This window comes from Neophocaena asiaeorientalis, unplaced genomic scaffold (genome assembly GCF_003031525.2).
Source record: "Neophocaena asiaeorientalis asiaeorientalis breed wild unplaced genomic scaffold, Neophocaena_asiaeorientalis_V1.1 scaffold7, whole genome shotgun sequence".
NCBI classification, from domain to species: domain Eukaryota; kingdom Metazoa; phylum Chordata; class Mammalia; order Artiodactyla; family Phocoenidae; genus Neophocaena; species Neophocaena asiaeorientalis.
The window spans coordinates 1,098,101-1,117,072 of NW_020185337.1; the positions used below are offsets into that span (position 1 = coordinate 1,098,101).

Consider the following 18,972-nt stretch of genomic DNA (forward strand, 5'->3'; position numbering starts at 1 on the left):
ATTAGATTAGGGCCCCATCCTTTTGACATCCTTTAACGTAAATTACCTCCTTAAAGACCTCTCTCCAAATAGAGTCACACTGGAGGCTAACGCTTTGACATATGAATTTTGAGACGATACAATTCCATCCCTAACCAATGGTTATGGGGAGAACAAGGACTCAGCCAGGACCTGTATGCAGTATAGTCTCTGACCTCATCTCTGCGGTTTTGCCAAAACGCCCGTATCTGTGTTCACTTCCCCTGCCTGGGCTACACACGATTCCTGCAGAGGGCCTGGCCCTTCAGCCCCCACCAGGAGCATCAGTCTTAGGTGGCCAGTTTATCAAACACTTCCTCATCATTTTCCAGGCAGAAGATGGACCACATAGGAGAGGATGACTTCTAGCTGCTCACGCTGAAAGTTATCAGGGTGGCAAATGACACTCCTCTCCTACTCTCAGCGTTCATTTTCCCTGTCTTCTTCTTTTGCAGAAGCTCTTTTCATCTTGAAGTCTTCTTTCTGACTTTCTGTTTACTGCTGAAGATCACCGACCCTGGAGTGTCTCGGAGACAGAGTGTGATCTGTCACGCCCCACCTACTCTGGCAGAATTGCTGGGTGGCCAGGAGGAGCTTCAACCTCTGTGGAAATTACACATCTTTACCTGAAGCTGCCTAGACCGTCTCCCTCCACCTCCCTCCACGAGGAGGTGTCTGAGGATTGCATGTGCGGCTGCCCCCATACCGCGTCTGTGGAAGGTCAAGTTAGGAGTAAAACAGAGATGGCCCAGGCCAATTTTTGGAAAACTCCATTTGGTGGTCTCTAGGCCTTTTCCTCCATTTGGCTGATACCAAAGGGTTTTCTCCCTTTTTTAACCTATTTTTGGTTTATATTGCAACATTTTGAGATCTGTCTTTACTCTTAAAGATCTGTCTTTACCTTTATGCCACCAGAAAGCATGTGTCTGAGACAATAAATGGACGATAAATAATACTGATAAATACATAAGTATTTACCAGTAAAAAGTAAATAATAGTAATAAACCATCACATGTGGAAACCTATAACTTGATAAACTTCACTTCCCCCACTCTGCATATTGTATTAACGGGCCACATGTTTTTATTACATTATTTCAATACCACCCAAGTTAATTTCACCTAGAGCAGGGGTTCCTTAACTGAGGTCTCTTCAGTGTTAGGATATGCCCTAAAGTCATACACAAATGGCATATATGCATTTGGATTTTTTCAGAAAGTGGGATCATTACCTTTCAAATTCTCAAATTCAAAGGGGTGCAAAGCATAAAAACTGGTTCAGAATCGCTGACCTAGAGTAATGAACAGGAAAGCTGCCAAGAATGGAGAACTATAAACAATTTACAATAGGTTGGATTCATCTGAATAATAAAATCAAAAGAATTTTAAGTTACGTGGAATTGGGCTAAAGCCACAGCAGACTTCCAAAAAAGTTCAACTGTGGATGTGTTTGTGGCCCTGGGCATTGTAGGAAACAATCCTGTAGGAACCATGGAATAAAATGATTATACACATGAAACAATTATCACTCCAAGGACCTTTCTACATCAATCTATCCATAAGTACAGCAGACTCTGAGCTTATTAGCACATTAATCACAAATGACTTAATTCCTTCATTAAATTTTGAAAATGATGACTAATCCTCTTAGTGGTCATTTCCCCCTAAAAAGAAATGACATTCCAGAGAAACCAAGCATTTGAAGACTTCCCTGGAGAAAGAATGTCTCCACTTTTACTTACTGCTGAGGTAGGGGGAAAAAAATTACCTTAAAAAAAAAAAAAAAAAAAGGGCTTCCCTGGTGGCGCAGTGGTTGAGAGTCTGCCTGCCGATGCAGGGGACACGGGTTCGTGCCCCAGTCGGGGACAATCCCACATGCCGTGGAGCCGCTGGGCCCGTGAGCCATGGCCGCTGGGCCTGCGCGTCCGGAGCCTGTGCTCCACAACGGGAGAGGCCACAACAGTGAGAGGCCCGCGTACCGCAAAAAAAAAAAAAAAAAAAAAAAAAAAAAAGCACAGACTATAAATACATTCCATTTTCAATACACACAAAAAGAGCAAAGTTGATTCAGCAACAAACAAAAGGGAACAGGAGGTAGATATAGAGAATAATAATATACTTGAGATTACGATCCAGATTTTGAGCGAGTTTCTGATGTGCACAGTTTCTTTCTATGAACATAACACAGAATTACTATCATTTACAAAGGATTATAAATCTTCCTCCAAACCTATTAATTCAACCACTTTAGAGGTTTGGTTTGGCACCATCTACAGTCTGTAGCCCATGTGCACTTTTGGTAATTAAGAATAAGGAATAATGATGACAAACAACACACCAGCTGTGCAGTGATGAATAAGAACTTTCTCATGCACACAACCAGGCGCTGGCATGTGTGGTTCAAGCGACTATAGAATGCTCACGACTTTATGAAATCAAATACAGAGATTTCCTTTATGACTCCCACACATTCCAACAGAGGCATACATAAGCACTTTTTGTTCAATTTAAATTTGGAGCTATCCATGCAGTAATATTGACTGAAACACTATGCACCATTTAAGCTCAAAAAGAAAAAAAAAAAAAAAATATGGCCTTGTTTTTCTTGGGATGGTTAGAGGGACCACAAGGAATTTTCTTACTGTGTGGCTTCATGGCCTGGAATCCTTTTTGGAAGGAGGCAGGCTATAAATGAATAAAGCAAGCTGTGTGACCCTGGGTTGGTTAATATCAACTCCCCAAGCTTCAGTTTCTTGCCTGAATCTGTAAACTACAGACAAACCCATGCTTCCTACCCTCTCGGCATTAGCTGGTTGACTCCTGGTCTGAACTACAGCTAGCCAGTCTGGAGCACCAGGGCTCAGGAAGCCCTTAGAGCCGAGCCTCTTCCGAACATTCTAGTCTGCTAAGGAAAAGGAACCTTGCATTTCATAATTATACCCACCCTATCCCCTGCAGGCCTCGCTCACTGCTGCGAATGGAAGGGGTAAACATCTTCTGAAGAAACAACTAAGGTGGTTCACCAAGGGATGCCTAGTACATGAAGTCTTTCCAGTGCAGAAATGGTCTTAACCTGGCTTTGGACAAAGAAAGCGACTAGCTTCTCAGAGGTCCAAACTCAAACACATTATCTTGAGGCCAGGGAACTAGACTTCGGCTGTGTCAGAGTTAGTTGCACTGTTGTCTTTTTTGCTAAATGCTGGACTTCTGGAAAGCAACACCTGCTTTTTTTTTTTTAAATCTTTTGCCCCTGTCCATATACTACAAGGCAAGGAGCAGCTTTTAAAATGTTTGTTGAACGAATATTGAACTGGGTAAAAGAAATGATGCCAACACCAAATATCAGATCACTTAACTTTTATCATCAATCATTTCAGACATATATATACAAGTAAAAATAATACTATAATGAACTCCTATGTCCACATCACCTACCTACATCAGTCACTAACCGATGACCAATTTTAGTTCATCCACATCACCCAGATTATTTTGAAGCAGATTCCAAGCTATGTACTGTATATACATATCTTTAGGAAGCTTTAGGTGATTAGGTTTTACTCTACTCTAGAATTCCAGATACTTGTATGTTAGCGTAACAACAAACACACACTTCTGCTTCAAGATCAACAGAATTCACCACTACCTGGTCAGGGGAGGACTGAAGTAAAAAATCAACCCTCCCCCTAAATCGCTCTGGATTAGGGGGTACTTTTAGTATGGATATCATTAAGATATCCACCCCCCCAAAAAAAAAGGCGAGTTAAGTAATAATTTTTCAAATATCTGCATGAAAAGAAATAATGACCTTGAGAAAGCTCGTGGGAGGAGGAAGACAATGTCAATACTTGATGGAAAGCTCACCTAAGGAACACGGACTAAAGGCTGCAGGGACTTCTTCAAATTTTCTAACAGAAAGGTTTTCTGAAGAACATTCCAGAAGATTAAATGGAAGGAGTGGATCTGAGGAGTGTCGGTGTCACCCAGATACCACGATGCCCAAGCTGAGACAGGGAGGTGGGTTTTGACCAGATGCAAAAGGGAGGGGGCAGGACAGACATGATAGCACCTTGATCCTTGAGACAACACGGGGTCCCAAAGACAGCACTCAACAGAGCTTAAGGCTGAAAACAGAAACAAAGCTAACAAAACTGATTCCTGCCCTCTGGGGTCACCCTTATGGAGAAATCAACCAAGTGGAAAGTTAAAACAAGGAAGGCTTTTGAGGGATGTTTCATACTGTGCCAAATTAATCCAGTGACATAAGGCGGTATGGCTTGAAATTTACTTAACCTGCACAGACCACATCCTTCTCGATTCCCGTGCTCCTCGGCAAAACTCACCCCGCACTTTTCAACAGTGCTGACAATGGGCACTTCCCTGCTTGAATAAGGAAGGTGCTTCCAAAGCAAAAGAGGAAGGGCTCTGAATCCCAATGACAGAGAACATCCTTGCAGGAGAAATAGGAACTCACCCTCACCGCTGCCCTTCAAGCTCCTCACCGTGGCAGGTAAAAGATGCCCGGTGTACAGAAAAGAGGAAACGGGGCAGGCCTAGGAAGGCCATCCTTAGAAAACCCTGCTTGCAAAGCTGGTCCCTGGTTGACGTCTGGGAACTTGGCTGATCAACAGTTCTCTAAACTGAAATGAAACATTCCCCAAATGCTTAGGAGGGCCCACTGTGCCTCAACCGTCTCCACATAAATGTGCACGCGCTGGTGTGATGCGGAACACTGGCTTTCCTTCTGGGAGTCTGGATTTCGGTACCCGCTCAGCAAAGGATGCCGATATGACTATCTCCCGACAGGCACTGAGTCTCTAAGGCGCTTCCCTGAACAGACACGTTATACGCTTGTGGCTGCATTTTCTGTGCTGGGGGAAGAGTCCGCTGTGTGTGACCCCTCTGAGGAGGTGAGAGCATAAGGAAAATTCCAGTGATTCCTCCAGACCCCAGCTGTGTCATCATCTTCTCCTTGGTATGTCCTCACTACATCACGGTGATAAACCTAAGCTGTGAGTACAACCACACGCTGAGTCCCATGAGTCCTTCTAGCAAATCCCAGGCCACAGGAGTGGTCTTGAGGACCCCGGACACACCCAAGGAGGCAAGCACTAGACTTCATGGGAAGACCTCGATTTGGAGGACCCTCAGTGGCAGCCTGCTTCATCAAGCAGTCACTGTACCCACTCTGACTTTTAGCTCCAGTGGAAATCGGAGGATGAATGGAAGTCTAGGAGAAAGAGAACAATTACGCCCCAGGGTCCATGAGCTAAGACCGTCAACCCTTCGTTTACCCATTTGGCAGTTGGGTAGGATGTCAGTGTTTGCTATACTAAAGATGCAGGAGCTGAGACACTAGCACATGGTCAATTATCACTGACTAAATGCAGCAGTGGGGTTTCAAAACGGGTTTAACTTCAGGGAAATGCAAAAGAATTCAAATGAGATAACGAGGCTGCTGTAGGAAGACCTGACCTGGACAGAGGGGCCTTCTTCAATCTGCCCCCGAGCTGATTTCCACCCTCTGCCCCCCGTGGCAGAAGTCTGAACACCAGCACATCTCAAACTAATACAAAGGGGCTGCCTTTGGCTCTTTAAGCACAATGCCTTTCCGTGGGGACTCCTTCTGTCTACGGCCCAGCCAAGCAATCAATACTTCCATGAAAGGTTTCCTTGGTGGCTGGTCCCAAGTGGGGAACATAGGAAACAAAGTATGCATCCTCTGGGGTGAAGTGAGAGAGTGGCACTGACATATATACACTACCAAATGTAAAATAGCTAGCTAGTGGGAAGCAGCCGCATAGCACAGGGAGATCAGCTCGGTGCTTTGTGACCACCTAGAGGGGTGGGATAGGGAGAAGATATGGGGATATATGGATACATACAGCTGATTCACTTTGTTATACAGCAGAAACTAACACAACATTGTAAAGCAATTACACTCCAATAAAGATATTAAAAAGAATAAATAAAGTATGAATCCTTACCTGACCCCCACCCAATTCCTGAGCAGAAGTGTGGAAAATAAGTCACCAGCAAAAGGCAAGAAAAGCCAAGCCTGAAGAAGTGCTCTGGACCTTAACTCCTCATGGATTATCCTGCAGCTCTTGGTTTCCCTATGGTTCTAGGTTCTTGACCTGGGAGTCCCCAAAATTCCTAAAATTGTATATATTTTTGTGTATATATACTATACTGCTTTCTGGGAACAGGACCCAAAGCTTTCTTTAAATTTTCAAAGTGGGTCTTAATGTAGTAAGGCTTCAAAACTACTGCTCTTTATAGAGGAAAAGGATGTTGGATGCATGAGTGGACTTTAAAATGTCAACTGACTGACTGAACAGCAGACCAGAGGACCGTCCTGCCGGGAGATGTATAAGAACACAGTGGGGGGTACAATACTGGAGACCAAGCATTAGGAAAACAATTACCTGGCCCAAAAAGAAATGATATGAGAATTGAGAAGAAAGCCATTTCCGGTTTCAACCTTGGTCCAAGAGGAGAAAACTGAAGAAGAAAGTTAAAGAAGGTCTAATCATATAGTTATGGGAACCAACCAACAAGTTAAGATTTGGGTGACCTCAAAGTACCAGTTTCTACCTAAAACTGCATCGACCAGACCCACTTGCTCTGTTTTCATAAGGACTGGGTGCAAGGAGCAGCTGACCTCAAGGACATACAGGGGCTACATGAAGTCACCGAAACATAAACCGAGCCAAAAGCAAAGCTAATGAATAAACATCTGTGAATTTATCAAACTGGCCAGAACCCTGCACTGTGTATTTTCTCACACTCTCCAAAGACGACTCGGTTGCAACCTAAATGTTACCAAGCTGACATAATTAAACAGGGATTTATTAAAAGGAGTAGCAGAAAGCAGAAAGAGCTGGAACTCAACACTTGCCTGAATTAGGAGCTTGAGGCCATCAAGAGTCAACCAACAAGTCTCTGCTTCTCGCCTCTGCATCCCTCGTGGGATCAGCTTCCCGATCCTTCCGAGAGCACTGCCTTCCTCCACTTGGTACTGGACTCATCCCAGGGGTTCTTCAGCCCCAAGCCCAAAAGCCACCTCACAGTAACGGGCTGCGTTTCCCCACATCCCAACTCCAAATCTCTAGAAGACAGAATCTCACTCAGCCCAGATTCCAGCGTGTCTGCTCTTCTGCATCAGCTGGCCTAAATCAGCAGACCTAAGTAAGAGGAGCACAACGTCACACAAATGTGCTGGAGGGGTCGACCTCCACAGCAAGCTGCTGGGGGCTGGGCTGTCCGCTAGGACATATCTGTACTAAATGACTTACAGGACACTACAGATGAGGGGGGACGGTCTAGAAAAATGCCCTTTTCCCAGCCCTGTCTACAAAGCAGCAGGAGATCTTTCCAGGAGAAAGAAGGAGGAAAAAAACCCCTTTTCTCTGCAAGTATCCTAGACTGATGCAAATGGCTATGTTATCATGGTACAGGCTTCAACAATACACACACTATATGATACAAACCTATCATTTTTAATTCTAAAGGTTTTGCTAAAAACATGTGGCTTATTCTCAATCCTCTGGTTTATAGTTTTGAAAAATCAGTTCTTTACACATTATTGAACTGATAACTCCATATTTATGTTTTCCCACTGATACTATTCGGTGTAAGTTTAGATATCTGAAAATATATGTGAGACATCAAAATACTGTTTTTAGTGATGTAGTTCAATCTGCATATATTCCGGGTCTGCTGTTCCTGAGCATCAGAATGTTGCAGCCCTGCCCATTAGGCAGTGACCCTGAACTCAAAGCCTTCCACTGAAAGCCATCTAGAATGGAAGGAGCAGCGGTAGAGTGGAAGGCTTGACAGCTCCAACCTCTGAGCCAGACAGTCCTGGGTTCCAATCCCAGCGCCGCCATTTCCCAGCTGCGTGACCGTGGACGAATTTCACCCTAAGCCCCATTTTCCAAATTGTAAAATAAGGGTGATAACGTCTACCTGAGACGTTAGACATATAGAGTCACTGAGCAGGTACTAAACGAGATCATGATGTAGAATACAGTATGAGCACTCGATAAGTATCAGGCAGACTGTTATCCTATTTTTTTAATTTTTATTTTGCGGTACGCGGGCCTCTCACTGTTGTGGCCTCTCCCGTTGCGGAGCACAGGCTCCGGACGCGCAGGCTCAGCGGCCATGGCTCACAGGCCCAGCCGTTCCACGGCATGTGGGATCTTCCCGGACCGGGGCACGAACCCATGTCCCCTGCATCGGCAGGCGGACTCTCAACCACTGCGCCACCAGGGAAGCCCTGTTATCCTATATTAATGATGCTGATGGTGATGAAGACGAGGAGGGTCACCAGGGCTTAGCTAGAGCTTTCATCAATGGTGAGGCTGAGAGGCCTTGACCCTGCCTGCCGAGCCTAGAAAGAATGCATCTCAGAAGTGGGCTGTATGTCACAGGGAAGCCACCTGAGCAGCGGGAAGAAGGCCAGGTGAGAGGGGTTTGCTTTCCCGTCCTCACCCACTGGGTGTAACAGTCATTTACATAACAATCATCCTGGTTCTCTCAAAATACAAACAAGTCAGCGCTGAAAAGAAATGAGTTACCAAGCTGTGAAAAGATGTGGGGGAACCTTAGATGCACAGTACTCAGTGAGAGAAGCCAATCTGAAAAGGCTCACACTGTATGAGTCCAAGTATATGACATCTGGAAAAGGCAACACTGTAAAGACAGTAAAAAGATCAGTGATGGATGGGCTTCCCTGGTGGCGCAGTGGTTGAGAGTCCGCCTGCCGATGCAGGGGACACGGGTTCGTGCCCCAGTCTGGGAAGATCCCACATGCCACGGAGTGGCTGGGCCCGTGAGCCATGGCCGCTGAGCCTGCGCGTCCGGAGCCTGTGCTCCGCAACTGCTGAGGCCACAACAGTGAGAGGCCCGCGTACCGCAAAAAAAAAAAAAGGTCAGTGGTGGCCAGGCTGGCGGGTGGGGAGGGCATGGGTGGGAGGAGATGAACAGACTGAGCACAGGATTTTCAGAACCGTGAAAACACACTGATGATCGTGATGAATACGTGTCATACGCATTTGGCCTAACCCAAGAAGGTACAACACCAAGAGCGAACCCTAAGTAAACTCTGGTGATAATGACGTGCCAGGGTGGGTCCCTTGGCTGTAACAAATGGAGGAGGCTCTGCACGCATGGGGGCGGAGGGGGTGGTACTGGAAATCTCTGTACCTTCCTCTCAATTCTGTTATAAATCTAAAACGGTTCTAAAAAATACAAAGTCTTTTGAAAAACACAAATAAGTCATTACAGTTGTTTCATATGAAATGTGCATATTTACATACACATTATCGGACAGCTACAGTGTAGATGTCAGGAGTAGGCTTTGGAGGCAGACAGACGGAGTTCAAACCCCAGCCTGGCCACTTGAGCAATTCACTGAGCCTCGTTTTCCTCATCTGTAAAACAGCTCACCTCATCCTCAACACAGGTCTCTGCTGGATAGGTACTTCGGCTTTTCCTCTTTCACAGGTGAGGAATCTGATGATGAGGTTAAGTGGGGGGCCCGGGTCACCAAAGTCACACAACTTGGTGGAGCTGAGATTCCAACCCAAGGAATTCTCCTTTTGAGCTGGCTCTGCTACATTCTGTGATACTGTCAGCAGATTATTTCAATAAAATGTCACACGAGGAGCGGAGCCTAGGTACCAGCACATAATCATCCCTCTCCTGGCTGAGATTATTACTGTTCTCAACTTTGTCTTGAGAGATACGGAAGAGACAGCTCTGAAAGCCGGTTTCTTTATTTTACAAAGAAAAGTTAAAAGGGGGCGCTTTGTCCATGCAAAAGCCAAGCCCATAAGCACCCTACACTCTGCTGTCCCCTAAGGAAAGTCAAGGTTGCTTCTCTAGGGCCCACCCACACACACCACGCCACGCCCACCCCTCACGCTTACATTCTTATTTTCCCTTCCAAGGACTCTGGGTATTGCTGGGAATATAAACAACATAAAATTGTTTCCTCCTCACCATTTTGAATGCTACCAACACTGATTCAGTGTCAATTGCCAAGCGCTGAGACAAGCTCGGAGGACCTGTCTTTGCAGCTCTGCGTCTCCAAGGTCTCTGGCCGAGACTTTCAGAGTGGGCCAGACCTCAGCCATCTGCCAGCTTTCCTCCAACTCCTCAGACCCATCTCTACTAGGAACACAGTCTCATTATTACAAATATTATGGAGTTCTGCCTTCTGTTGAATCAAAAACTCACCTCCCAGCAAGTTCCACTCACTTGGACCGAGTATGCTTTCTTAGACAACAGAGAATAAACCTCCCCGCCCCGCTTTCTACACCGTAGCTCTTCGATCTTCCTGAGACAGTCCCAGTGCCTTGTCTCTACTGGACAGGAAAATGTTACAGAATTTGCTTGCATCAAACCACTCTAGTCCCATGGGAAAATATTATCTACCATCTCCAGAGCTATAGCACAGCACACAGCAGAGACATCCCATGCCGGAGCTACACAAAAAGAGCAGAAGACAATGTCATTATTATTTTCCAACTCTCCTTAAAGGAACGAGAAAGACCAAGCTTTCTGTGCTTTTAAAGCTTCTTTCTAAACACACCAGAAAACGCACAGCCCTGTTGAGAAAAAAAAAAAAAAATGTAACAGTAAAGTACGTTTTCATGGCTGTGCCAAGGAGGACATTTATGAAAACTGCAAGGGGAAAAGAAAAAAAAAATCTTTGAAAATTTGTCAAATATCCTTGCTGCAGGATTTGACCTCTAGGCTGAGTGGTCGTGACTCAGGCAGACACCAACTTTTAGAAACTTTGGAGTTTTATTGTTGTTGCTGGTGCTTAAGACATTTCTTTTCCTGTCGCATGAAAACCGCTGCTGCCTAGCAACCCAGGGCCAGCAAAGCTCAATCAAGATGCAGTTCAGGCTGGATTCTTTTTTAAAAAGAATTCTTTTCCCCATTAAATGACAAGCATGCCCTAAGACTGGAAGGTTCCTCGCGCTCAGTGAAAAATGGTTTGCATGCTACTCACTTGGGCCTCACTAGCATTAAAGGATGACAGAGATCAACCCGCAGGAGAGAGCCAGGCTGGGTGTGGTTTCTGAAGCTTCAGGAATGGAGGAACGGGCTGCCCTGTACCCAGAAACAGACCACACGTGGACTGCAGGTGGGGCCTGAACAGGGAATCCATCCCACCATGAACCTGGGAGCAGAGACACGTTCTTCTAGCTTTTGGCAAAGACAGGAGGATGCAGGCCAGAAAGTCAGTCCCAAGGTTAACAAAAGTGATGCACTGCAACACTGGATACCCTTGTCCATGTGCATGTAATTTAATATTCTGGGGATTACTCTGGACACCTGAGGGGAAATGTATTCGTCCTTCTCACCTTCACTGTCTCTAGGTTCCTCTATGACTGCAGGACACAGCCTATTCAAGAACTCTGCAACCTATGTTACAAAGATGCTTTGATAAAGCACAATCTACTGAAGAAACTCGTGAACAAGAATGTGGTCAGCCTTTTCCAACAAAGCGTCACCATCCCGAACGGCCTCCGTTTTCTCACCAGGAAAAACGAGACAGACTGACACAGAGCTCACTTCAAAGGTGAATATGCTTCTTTTAGCACACTTACAGGAATCCTCACCAAGTTTTTTTTTTTTTTTTTGCGGTACGCGGGCCTCTCACTGTTGTGGCCTCTCCCGTTGCGGAGCACAGGCTCCGGACGCGCAGGCTCAGCGGCCATGGCTCACAGGCCCAGCCGCTCCGCGGCATGTGGGATCTTCCCGGACCGGGGCACGAACCCGCATCCCCTGCATCGGCAGGGGGGGGGCCCACCACCGCGCCCACAGGGAAGTCCGGAAAAGTTTTATGTAAACAAACTCTTAGCACCTTGTGGTCCACAGAAACTGTACTACATAAAGGCTAATACTAGGAAAAAAACCTAAAAACTTCATAACCTACTGACCCTCAGAGAATCAGTGACCAAGAAAGCAACCTATCACACTGAAAATCCAATGAAAATCCTTAACAAGAGAAATATAACCTGGATTATAACTACATTATGGCATGTATTTTGTAAAGTGATTTGGTTGAGAGTAACATTATGTACCTTGCTTTATATAAATTGGCAGTTTAAACATTAACATAAAACAAGGCAGATATGAAAAGAGAACCACCCTGATATGGTTTTTTTTTTTTTTTTTTTTATGATTTTCAAAGGCTCTTCTGAATCTTCAAGGGCCCCGAGGGACCGAGGCAGGGCAGAGAAAAGGCTGAGTCACATTATAAATATATATTTTTTTTATGACATTAAAAATGTATAAAATAGCAGAATAGGCTCAATTTAAACAGATCCTGTAACTCGACAGGGTTCTTTACACTCCTGTTTAACGAAGTTCCTCTAAAGACAGCCCCCACCCCAGCTGTGAGCTAACAGGTGATCAGAATATGAGAATAATAAGCAAGCCGTGGACAACGCAGGTGTACGCGTCCTCCGTCATCCTTCCTTTCCCTGTCACGGCTGCTCTGACTTTTCCCCCCATCTGTTCTTCTGTCACATGGGAAAAACTGGAAGTAGATCCAGACTTATTATCATCCATTCCTGAACACTCACACGTTTAAGGCCTTACAAGTTGCTCTCAACAGACATCTCACTCTTGGAGAGAACACGCCTTCCACTAGTCCTCATACTTGCCCATCTCCTGACAGCAACTGGCATCACTGACAACACCCCTTGACCACCCTGACACTGAACTCGCCTGGGCTTCTTCTGGCTCCTCTTTCATCACTAAGAGTAAAATCTCATTATTTCTCAAAGATATTGCTCTTCTCCTCTCTGAGTCAATGAAAGCTTTGGGGTCAGACAATCCTCAGTGCAAACCCAGGCGTTGCCACTCACTAGCTGTGTGGCCGTGAGCACGGGATCTTTTACCCTTCGGTTTTTCTCATGCATAAAGGGATAAGATATGTAATATGAATTCTGTACACATATAAGGATACCATTACATATATATACGCAATGGGCGTTACACACACACACAGGTCATATGAGATAAACACCGTATATAACAGACGCACCAAGGAATTCTTTCTCACATCTATCTCATGTCTTTACACCATATGGTACATTTTCTCCCACTAAATTCTCTCCCCAGGTTGAGCCCCACATCTCCAACTGTCTGCTGGGCTTATCTTGCTGGATATCCAGACAACAACTAAAATTCTGCATGTTATAAATGGAACTCACCTTCTGCCCCAAACCCATTTTTCCCCTCCTTCCATTAATAACACCAATATTCTCCCAGGATGGAATATTCAGCATCATTTATAACACCTTCTTCTGAGGTACAAATGCAGTGCCTGGACTGTGTCTATCCCGCCTCACAAACTGATGCTCTCCACCTGTAACTCACCACTCTCACGACCATGCCATGCGACCTCTCACCTGGTTGTTTATTCCTCTACTTTCTGTTGCCAACCCTGCTGCCAGGTTAAGCACGAGAGGCTTAATCTTAAAAACCACGAGAGGCCCTGATACCTCTAAAATTAGATCCAAAGTCCTAAGGTGGCCGTCTGAAACTCCCCACACCTGGCCCGGATCTCCTTCCAATCTCATCTTGTACAGCTCGCCCCTGTGCCAACAGGAGCCTCGTGTTCCCAGAACACACACCTGCTCTGTTTCTCTGATGACATGATGCCCCACACCTGAAGTGTCCCCTTAAAACGCCTCCACCTGTTCAAACTCCATTCTAAAACCTACTCAAATCACCTCTTCAGGAAACGTTCCAGATTCCCCACAGGTGGACATAAACTCTCCTCGGGAGTCTCGGCGGCTCTCTCTCTTATCTGTGTGAGACCGCTTACCCTCCACCATTTCTTCTTTTCCCTACAGGACTGTCTTCACTTCTCCCAAATCTCACACCATGTCTGATTCAGAGCAGGCACTCATGACAGATGTACTGAATTAATCCGTAACAAGTACAGTCTGTCCTCCGTGGGTTCCCCATTAGCGGATGTAATCAACAGCAGATCGAAAATATTTGGAAAAAAAGGTTCCAGAAAGTTCCAAAAAAGCAGAACTTGCATTTGCTGCATGCTGGCAACTACTTACATAGCATTTACACTGTATCAGGTATTTTAAGTAACCTAGAGATGACACAGTATGTGGGAGAATGTGCATAGGTTATATGTAAATACTCTGCTATTTTATATAAAGGACCTGAGCATCCGTGGATTTTGGTATCTGCAGGGGATCCTGGAACCAATTCCCCCCCACCCCCGATACCAAGGGACAACTGTATACTTTACGAACAAAACATATGCAGAACTCACACACTTCTGACACACAACCCCAATGTGAAAATCCTTGGGAATTTCACAGTACCCTTTCCACCTGGGAAATGCAATTTTCTGGTTTGCAAGGGAAGAAAGAACTTTATAATTTTTTTGGCCCGCGAACACTTCTTTTAAAACAACATCTTAATGTACTGAGTGGAAATGAAGCCAAAACATATGGATTAAGTTTCCTATAAAGTACATATGGATTTTATGAAAACAACAAAGAGGCTTGGATAAAATGTGATCTCCAAAGCAGATTAACCAAGGGTCTTTCTCTAACTCCAAAATTAATCTGGAGCTTTCTTGCTTTAATTATATGTTGAAAGCTTCCTTTTCTGACGTAGTGACTTTCCTAGTCAGAGTTGACATTTTTCGCATTCCTAGGGAAGAAAAATAAGTAACTGAGGAAAAGAAAACATTTTCCTTCTACTATCATTACCCCCCCCAATTCCTTCTCCTTCATAGACACCACCTAGGCCGTTTCATTTCATTGCTAGTTTCCCCTCCTTTTTTTCCATTATAATTTTGTTTCCTTCCTCACGAGACTATTCTTTTTAACATTTGCTATCCTTCCTCCCTCTCTCTTTTTCTCTTTGTTCTCAAACATTAAGAGGAGCCGTATCTCTCCCTCACTACATTCAAGTAATACACCAGCTCCTTTGGGTGGTGCATGTGGATCAGTTGTCAGGGAAACGTATGGCTCAGCTGGGGCCGGACATCCCTACAAGGTGTTTCTACGCAATCACCCTTGCTAGCAGAAATACTCCTCCGCATAGCAGAGCCTGGACTCTGAAGTGAAGACCACTTGAGCATGAACAATGAGCTGCGAGTGACAGTGACAGTGACAGTGGACAAGGATGAAATTGAAGGGGTGAATAAAGGGGTAATAGGGATATTAAGTTCTCAAAAATGTTCACTAATCCAAGCTAACTGCCCCTACCCAGCCCCAAGCAACCCTCTGCTTCCAAAGCTAAACTCACACACTCAATGAAGAATCTGAAAGTCAATATCTCACCTCCTCTTGGTAGGAAACCTCAGGACTGCAATCAGTATTGGTTGTGCGTTCACAGCACTATCTAGCCTGGCCACCGAAAGGGAGAACCGAAAGCCCTCTACTTCGTTCAATAAAGCTCCATCTCCGAGAGTGGGTCCAGTTCCATCTGCTGTTAACTATTATAATTGGCTCACCAATGCCACTTGGAATTCCTATAAGATTGGTTAACAAGGTGAAAGCAGCCCTATCTATTTCCCAGCAGAAAAAAATTGTGTACTTATCTTCCCAGCTTCAAATAAGAGAAGAAAATCGGAAGCTACGGCATTAGATGGAGAACCTTTTATCCAAGAGCAAGACCCAGAACCAGTATTTTCACAAATAAATTGGATAAAAGTTCTCTTAATTCGGATTTAATCTAATGATAGTTGCGCTCCTAAACATTGCCTCGAAGCTTATAGTCTAATTATTTCTTTTTCTCAAAATGAATAGTAGCCATTGTGCCCTGAAGCTGTCTGGATACTTCCGTACACATTAATGACACTTTGATGGGGCCATAAGAGGAGGCATAAATGCACCACTAGCTACCAAAAAACAAAACCAAAAACCCCACCAATGTCTGACACTCACAAAACAAGCTGCTTTTACCATACGGATAAAGCAAATCTCTAACCAGGTTTCAAGCCTAGCTTTTCAGAGGGAATCGATATTTGCACCAACTAGAATTGCTCTAGACAACAGCAAATGCAACAAGAATCCAAGAAATGTTCTCGCAACACTTGTGCGAGACTACACCTCTCTTCATCTGTCTCTTTCCCACTCCCCTGACCCCCAGAAATTTCATTGAATCCATTACTTCACCAAATAAATACTAACCAAGTACCTAAGGAATACCAGGTATTATTCTAAATGTGCAAAAAGATCTTTGCCCTCAAAGATCTAGAAGAAAGAAATAGATAACAACTAGAAAAATAAGTCGATTGCATAATATGTTAGACAGGGATGTGTGCTGTGGGACACAAGTCCCGAAACAGGGCTCAACCCCCTAGATCGTGAACCGCTTTCCATCAGGGACTGTAATGTTCATCTTCACCTCCCAGCACCTAATACATGCTTGGCATATAACGCAATCTCAAAATTTTAGAAAATTTATAAACAATTAAAGTTGTTGAACAAGCATTTTAAGTTTTCCAATTCCCTATCTTAAAAGTGAGGAAAGTTATTAGCAAGGTCCTGATCTATATGAACAGAATAAAGGAGGGGAAAATATCTAAAAGTTCTTGAAAGAGTCTATTGTATTTTGAAAAATCATGTATTCCCTTGAATACAGAGAAACAAACAACAGGATATGTTACCTAAGATTCATTTTAAACCAGAGATTCTCAACCTGGAGGCCCCGGGTTTGAGGATGCTGTGAATCCCCTGAAATTGTTAGCACAATTGAAGGGAGAGGGACAGTTGTGTGTGTTTTTCTGGGGAGAGTGTGATACAGATAGACAAAAAATGTTTTCCCTGTGTTACAGTAAACAGAATTTCAGTGAGAAATCCAAGGATAGGAACAAAGGCAGCAAAAAACATAAACAGTCCACAATGACACTGCCGATATTCGTTTGCATCCAGATTCAACCTTGCTTCCTTAAACCAGTGAGATAACAGAAGACCGGGTAAGCTTCAGATTTGTGGAACTCCATCCAAAGACAGAAGCTCCATGAGGACTTCTCAGAACCAGGCTCACCATCATATAATAAAATCATTAAATAAAAAGAGAGAGAAGGAAAATCTAAGAGGACAGTTGTACCTCACACAGGGACGAGCCCAAAACAGGAATTCCCTTCTGGAAAAAAAAAAAAAGCACTTTTACCTTTTCATGGTTTTCAATTAAAATTTCCACGACAATATTCTGAAACTTCAAATCCATGATGGCAGCAACAGTTTCTTCCTGTGGCCTCATCAGAGTTGGTCCAAACACCACTCCTAAATTTGCCACGGTCATGAGGTTCTGCTTGGAGTGATTTGAAACACTAATAAGATGAGGGGGGGAAGAAAGGTCTCTGGTTAAAAGAAGGGGCAATAACTGTGGCATGTAGAGTATTTTGCAACTCTGTATTTCCCTAAAAACAAGGAGCCAGACTCAACTGTCCTCAGTGTCTGCCACTGAGATCACCGCATCTGGCAAGGCCCCATGTGATGGGGTCCCTGCCTACCTTCCTACCTCCCTTTCTTTGATGCTCTGCTTAACCACAGCATCTTTCTTAATAATTCTATGTGTATGCTAAGCTTGTGTCTCTGAACACCTTCATTTACTGTTCCTTTCTACTTAGAACATTGCTTCTTTCCCCAGGTCATTATACCCTCGCTTCCAGGCACTACTAGACCACATGGCACCTTTGTAAGAATCACCTTCACAAGCACACAGAGCTTGATCAGAACACCCAACTCATCCCTCTCCCAGTACCATTGTGCAGTGAACAACCTGGACAACTGTTCTCAGCAGCCCTGCAACCTAATTCGGGTCTCAACTCAAAAGGTCTCATCCTCAGAAACGAAGTTCCATAACAACCCACTTTATAGTCCAAAACCCAACATATATTCTTTATCCCTCACTCTACTTGGTCTTTTTACCATTTATCACCTGAAATTATTTTATATTTTTATTTTTAATGTCTATTATCTTTTCCGTCTTAGAAAGAAGGGACTTCATGAAAGTAGGGACTTTGTCTATCTTGTTCAACTGTGTATCTTCGTATCAGCTAGCACCTTAAGAAGGCATTCAACCAATACTTTCTGGCCAAATGAATGAACAGCTTTACTAGCAGTAGGACCCTTGGAAACTCATAATATCCTCTGGCCTTCAGTTGCTTTTTCATGTGAAATATGAGTTGTAAAACACAGCATTCCTCAGCTTCCTCCCACCTCTAAAATTTTACAATTACAGTGATCTAGGAGTCCTTTATATATGAAGAAAGAGCTAATTTTCCCACTGAATTCTTAGTTTTTGCTTGCTTTGTAAAGAGGGAGTGAAAGGAATAAACTGGATCCTATGAAATAACTACGTATTATTGGATTAAACAAACTTGAAGGACATGTTCAGACTCAGAGTTAGGTAGGTGTGAAACCAAAGCTAAATTTGCTAACAGGCTTATAATCACATTTCCAGAATCTGTAAGCAGGGAAATGTATAAGATTCTCTTTTCTTACTTCAAATCAAACCCTGAGTTGCTGGCAGTGACGTTAAGCAAATAATTATACGACTTCATGAAAGCATCATATTTCATCACTCTTGTCCAAAACACACACAATAAGGCAAGTGTCCAGCCTGCCCTCGCAGGTGTGGTCCCTGGTATTGTGTAAACAGCCCCAGCTCCAAGTGTTACATATCTGACACCACCGCACGGTGCCCAGAGCAAAATAAAGCAAGTTCGGAAGAAAAAGAGGCTTACTTTGTTAAGTGTTTCACCAGAATATCCAACATTTCTTTATTTTTCTCCGGCAGTTTGTGTACCAAGAAATGGATAGCGTTAACACGAGATTCTGGGCTGCCGCTTTCTTTTAAGAAAAGAAAAAAAGAAAGAAAAGAAAAAGAAAAAAAGTGGTTAGCAGAGAACTCAGAATCAAATATATTCCTAAAA

The 18,972-nt window shown here is 44.1% G+C and overlaps 1 protein-coding gene across 5 annotated transcripts in view; it reads right to left on the reverse strand.

The window, feature by feature from the left end:
• Positions 1 to 18,972, reverse strand: part of ARHGAP10 (Rho GTPase activating protein 10) — a 321,959-nt gene that overhangs the window by 75,132 nt on the left and 227,855 nt on the right. For all 5 annotated transcript variants that reach the window (XR_003002000.1, XM_024736121.1, XM_024736122.1 and 2 more), the window contains 2 exons: positions 18,784 to 18,889; positions 17,205 to 17,364 (listed from right to left, as the gene is read on the reverse strand). Coding sequence is in view for 4 of the 5 variants with exons in the window: in XM_024736121.1 (XP_024591889.1) it covers positions 17,205 to 17,364; positions 18,784 to 18,889 (266 nt within the window). In the remaining variant the exon portion in view is untranslated. The remainder of the gene's footprint in view (positions 1 to 17,204; positions 17,365 to 18,783; positions 18,890 to 18,972) is intronic.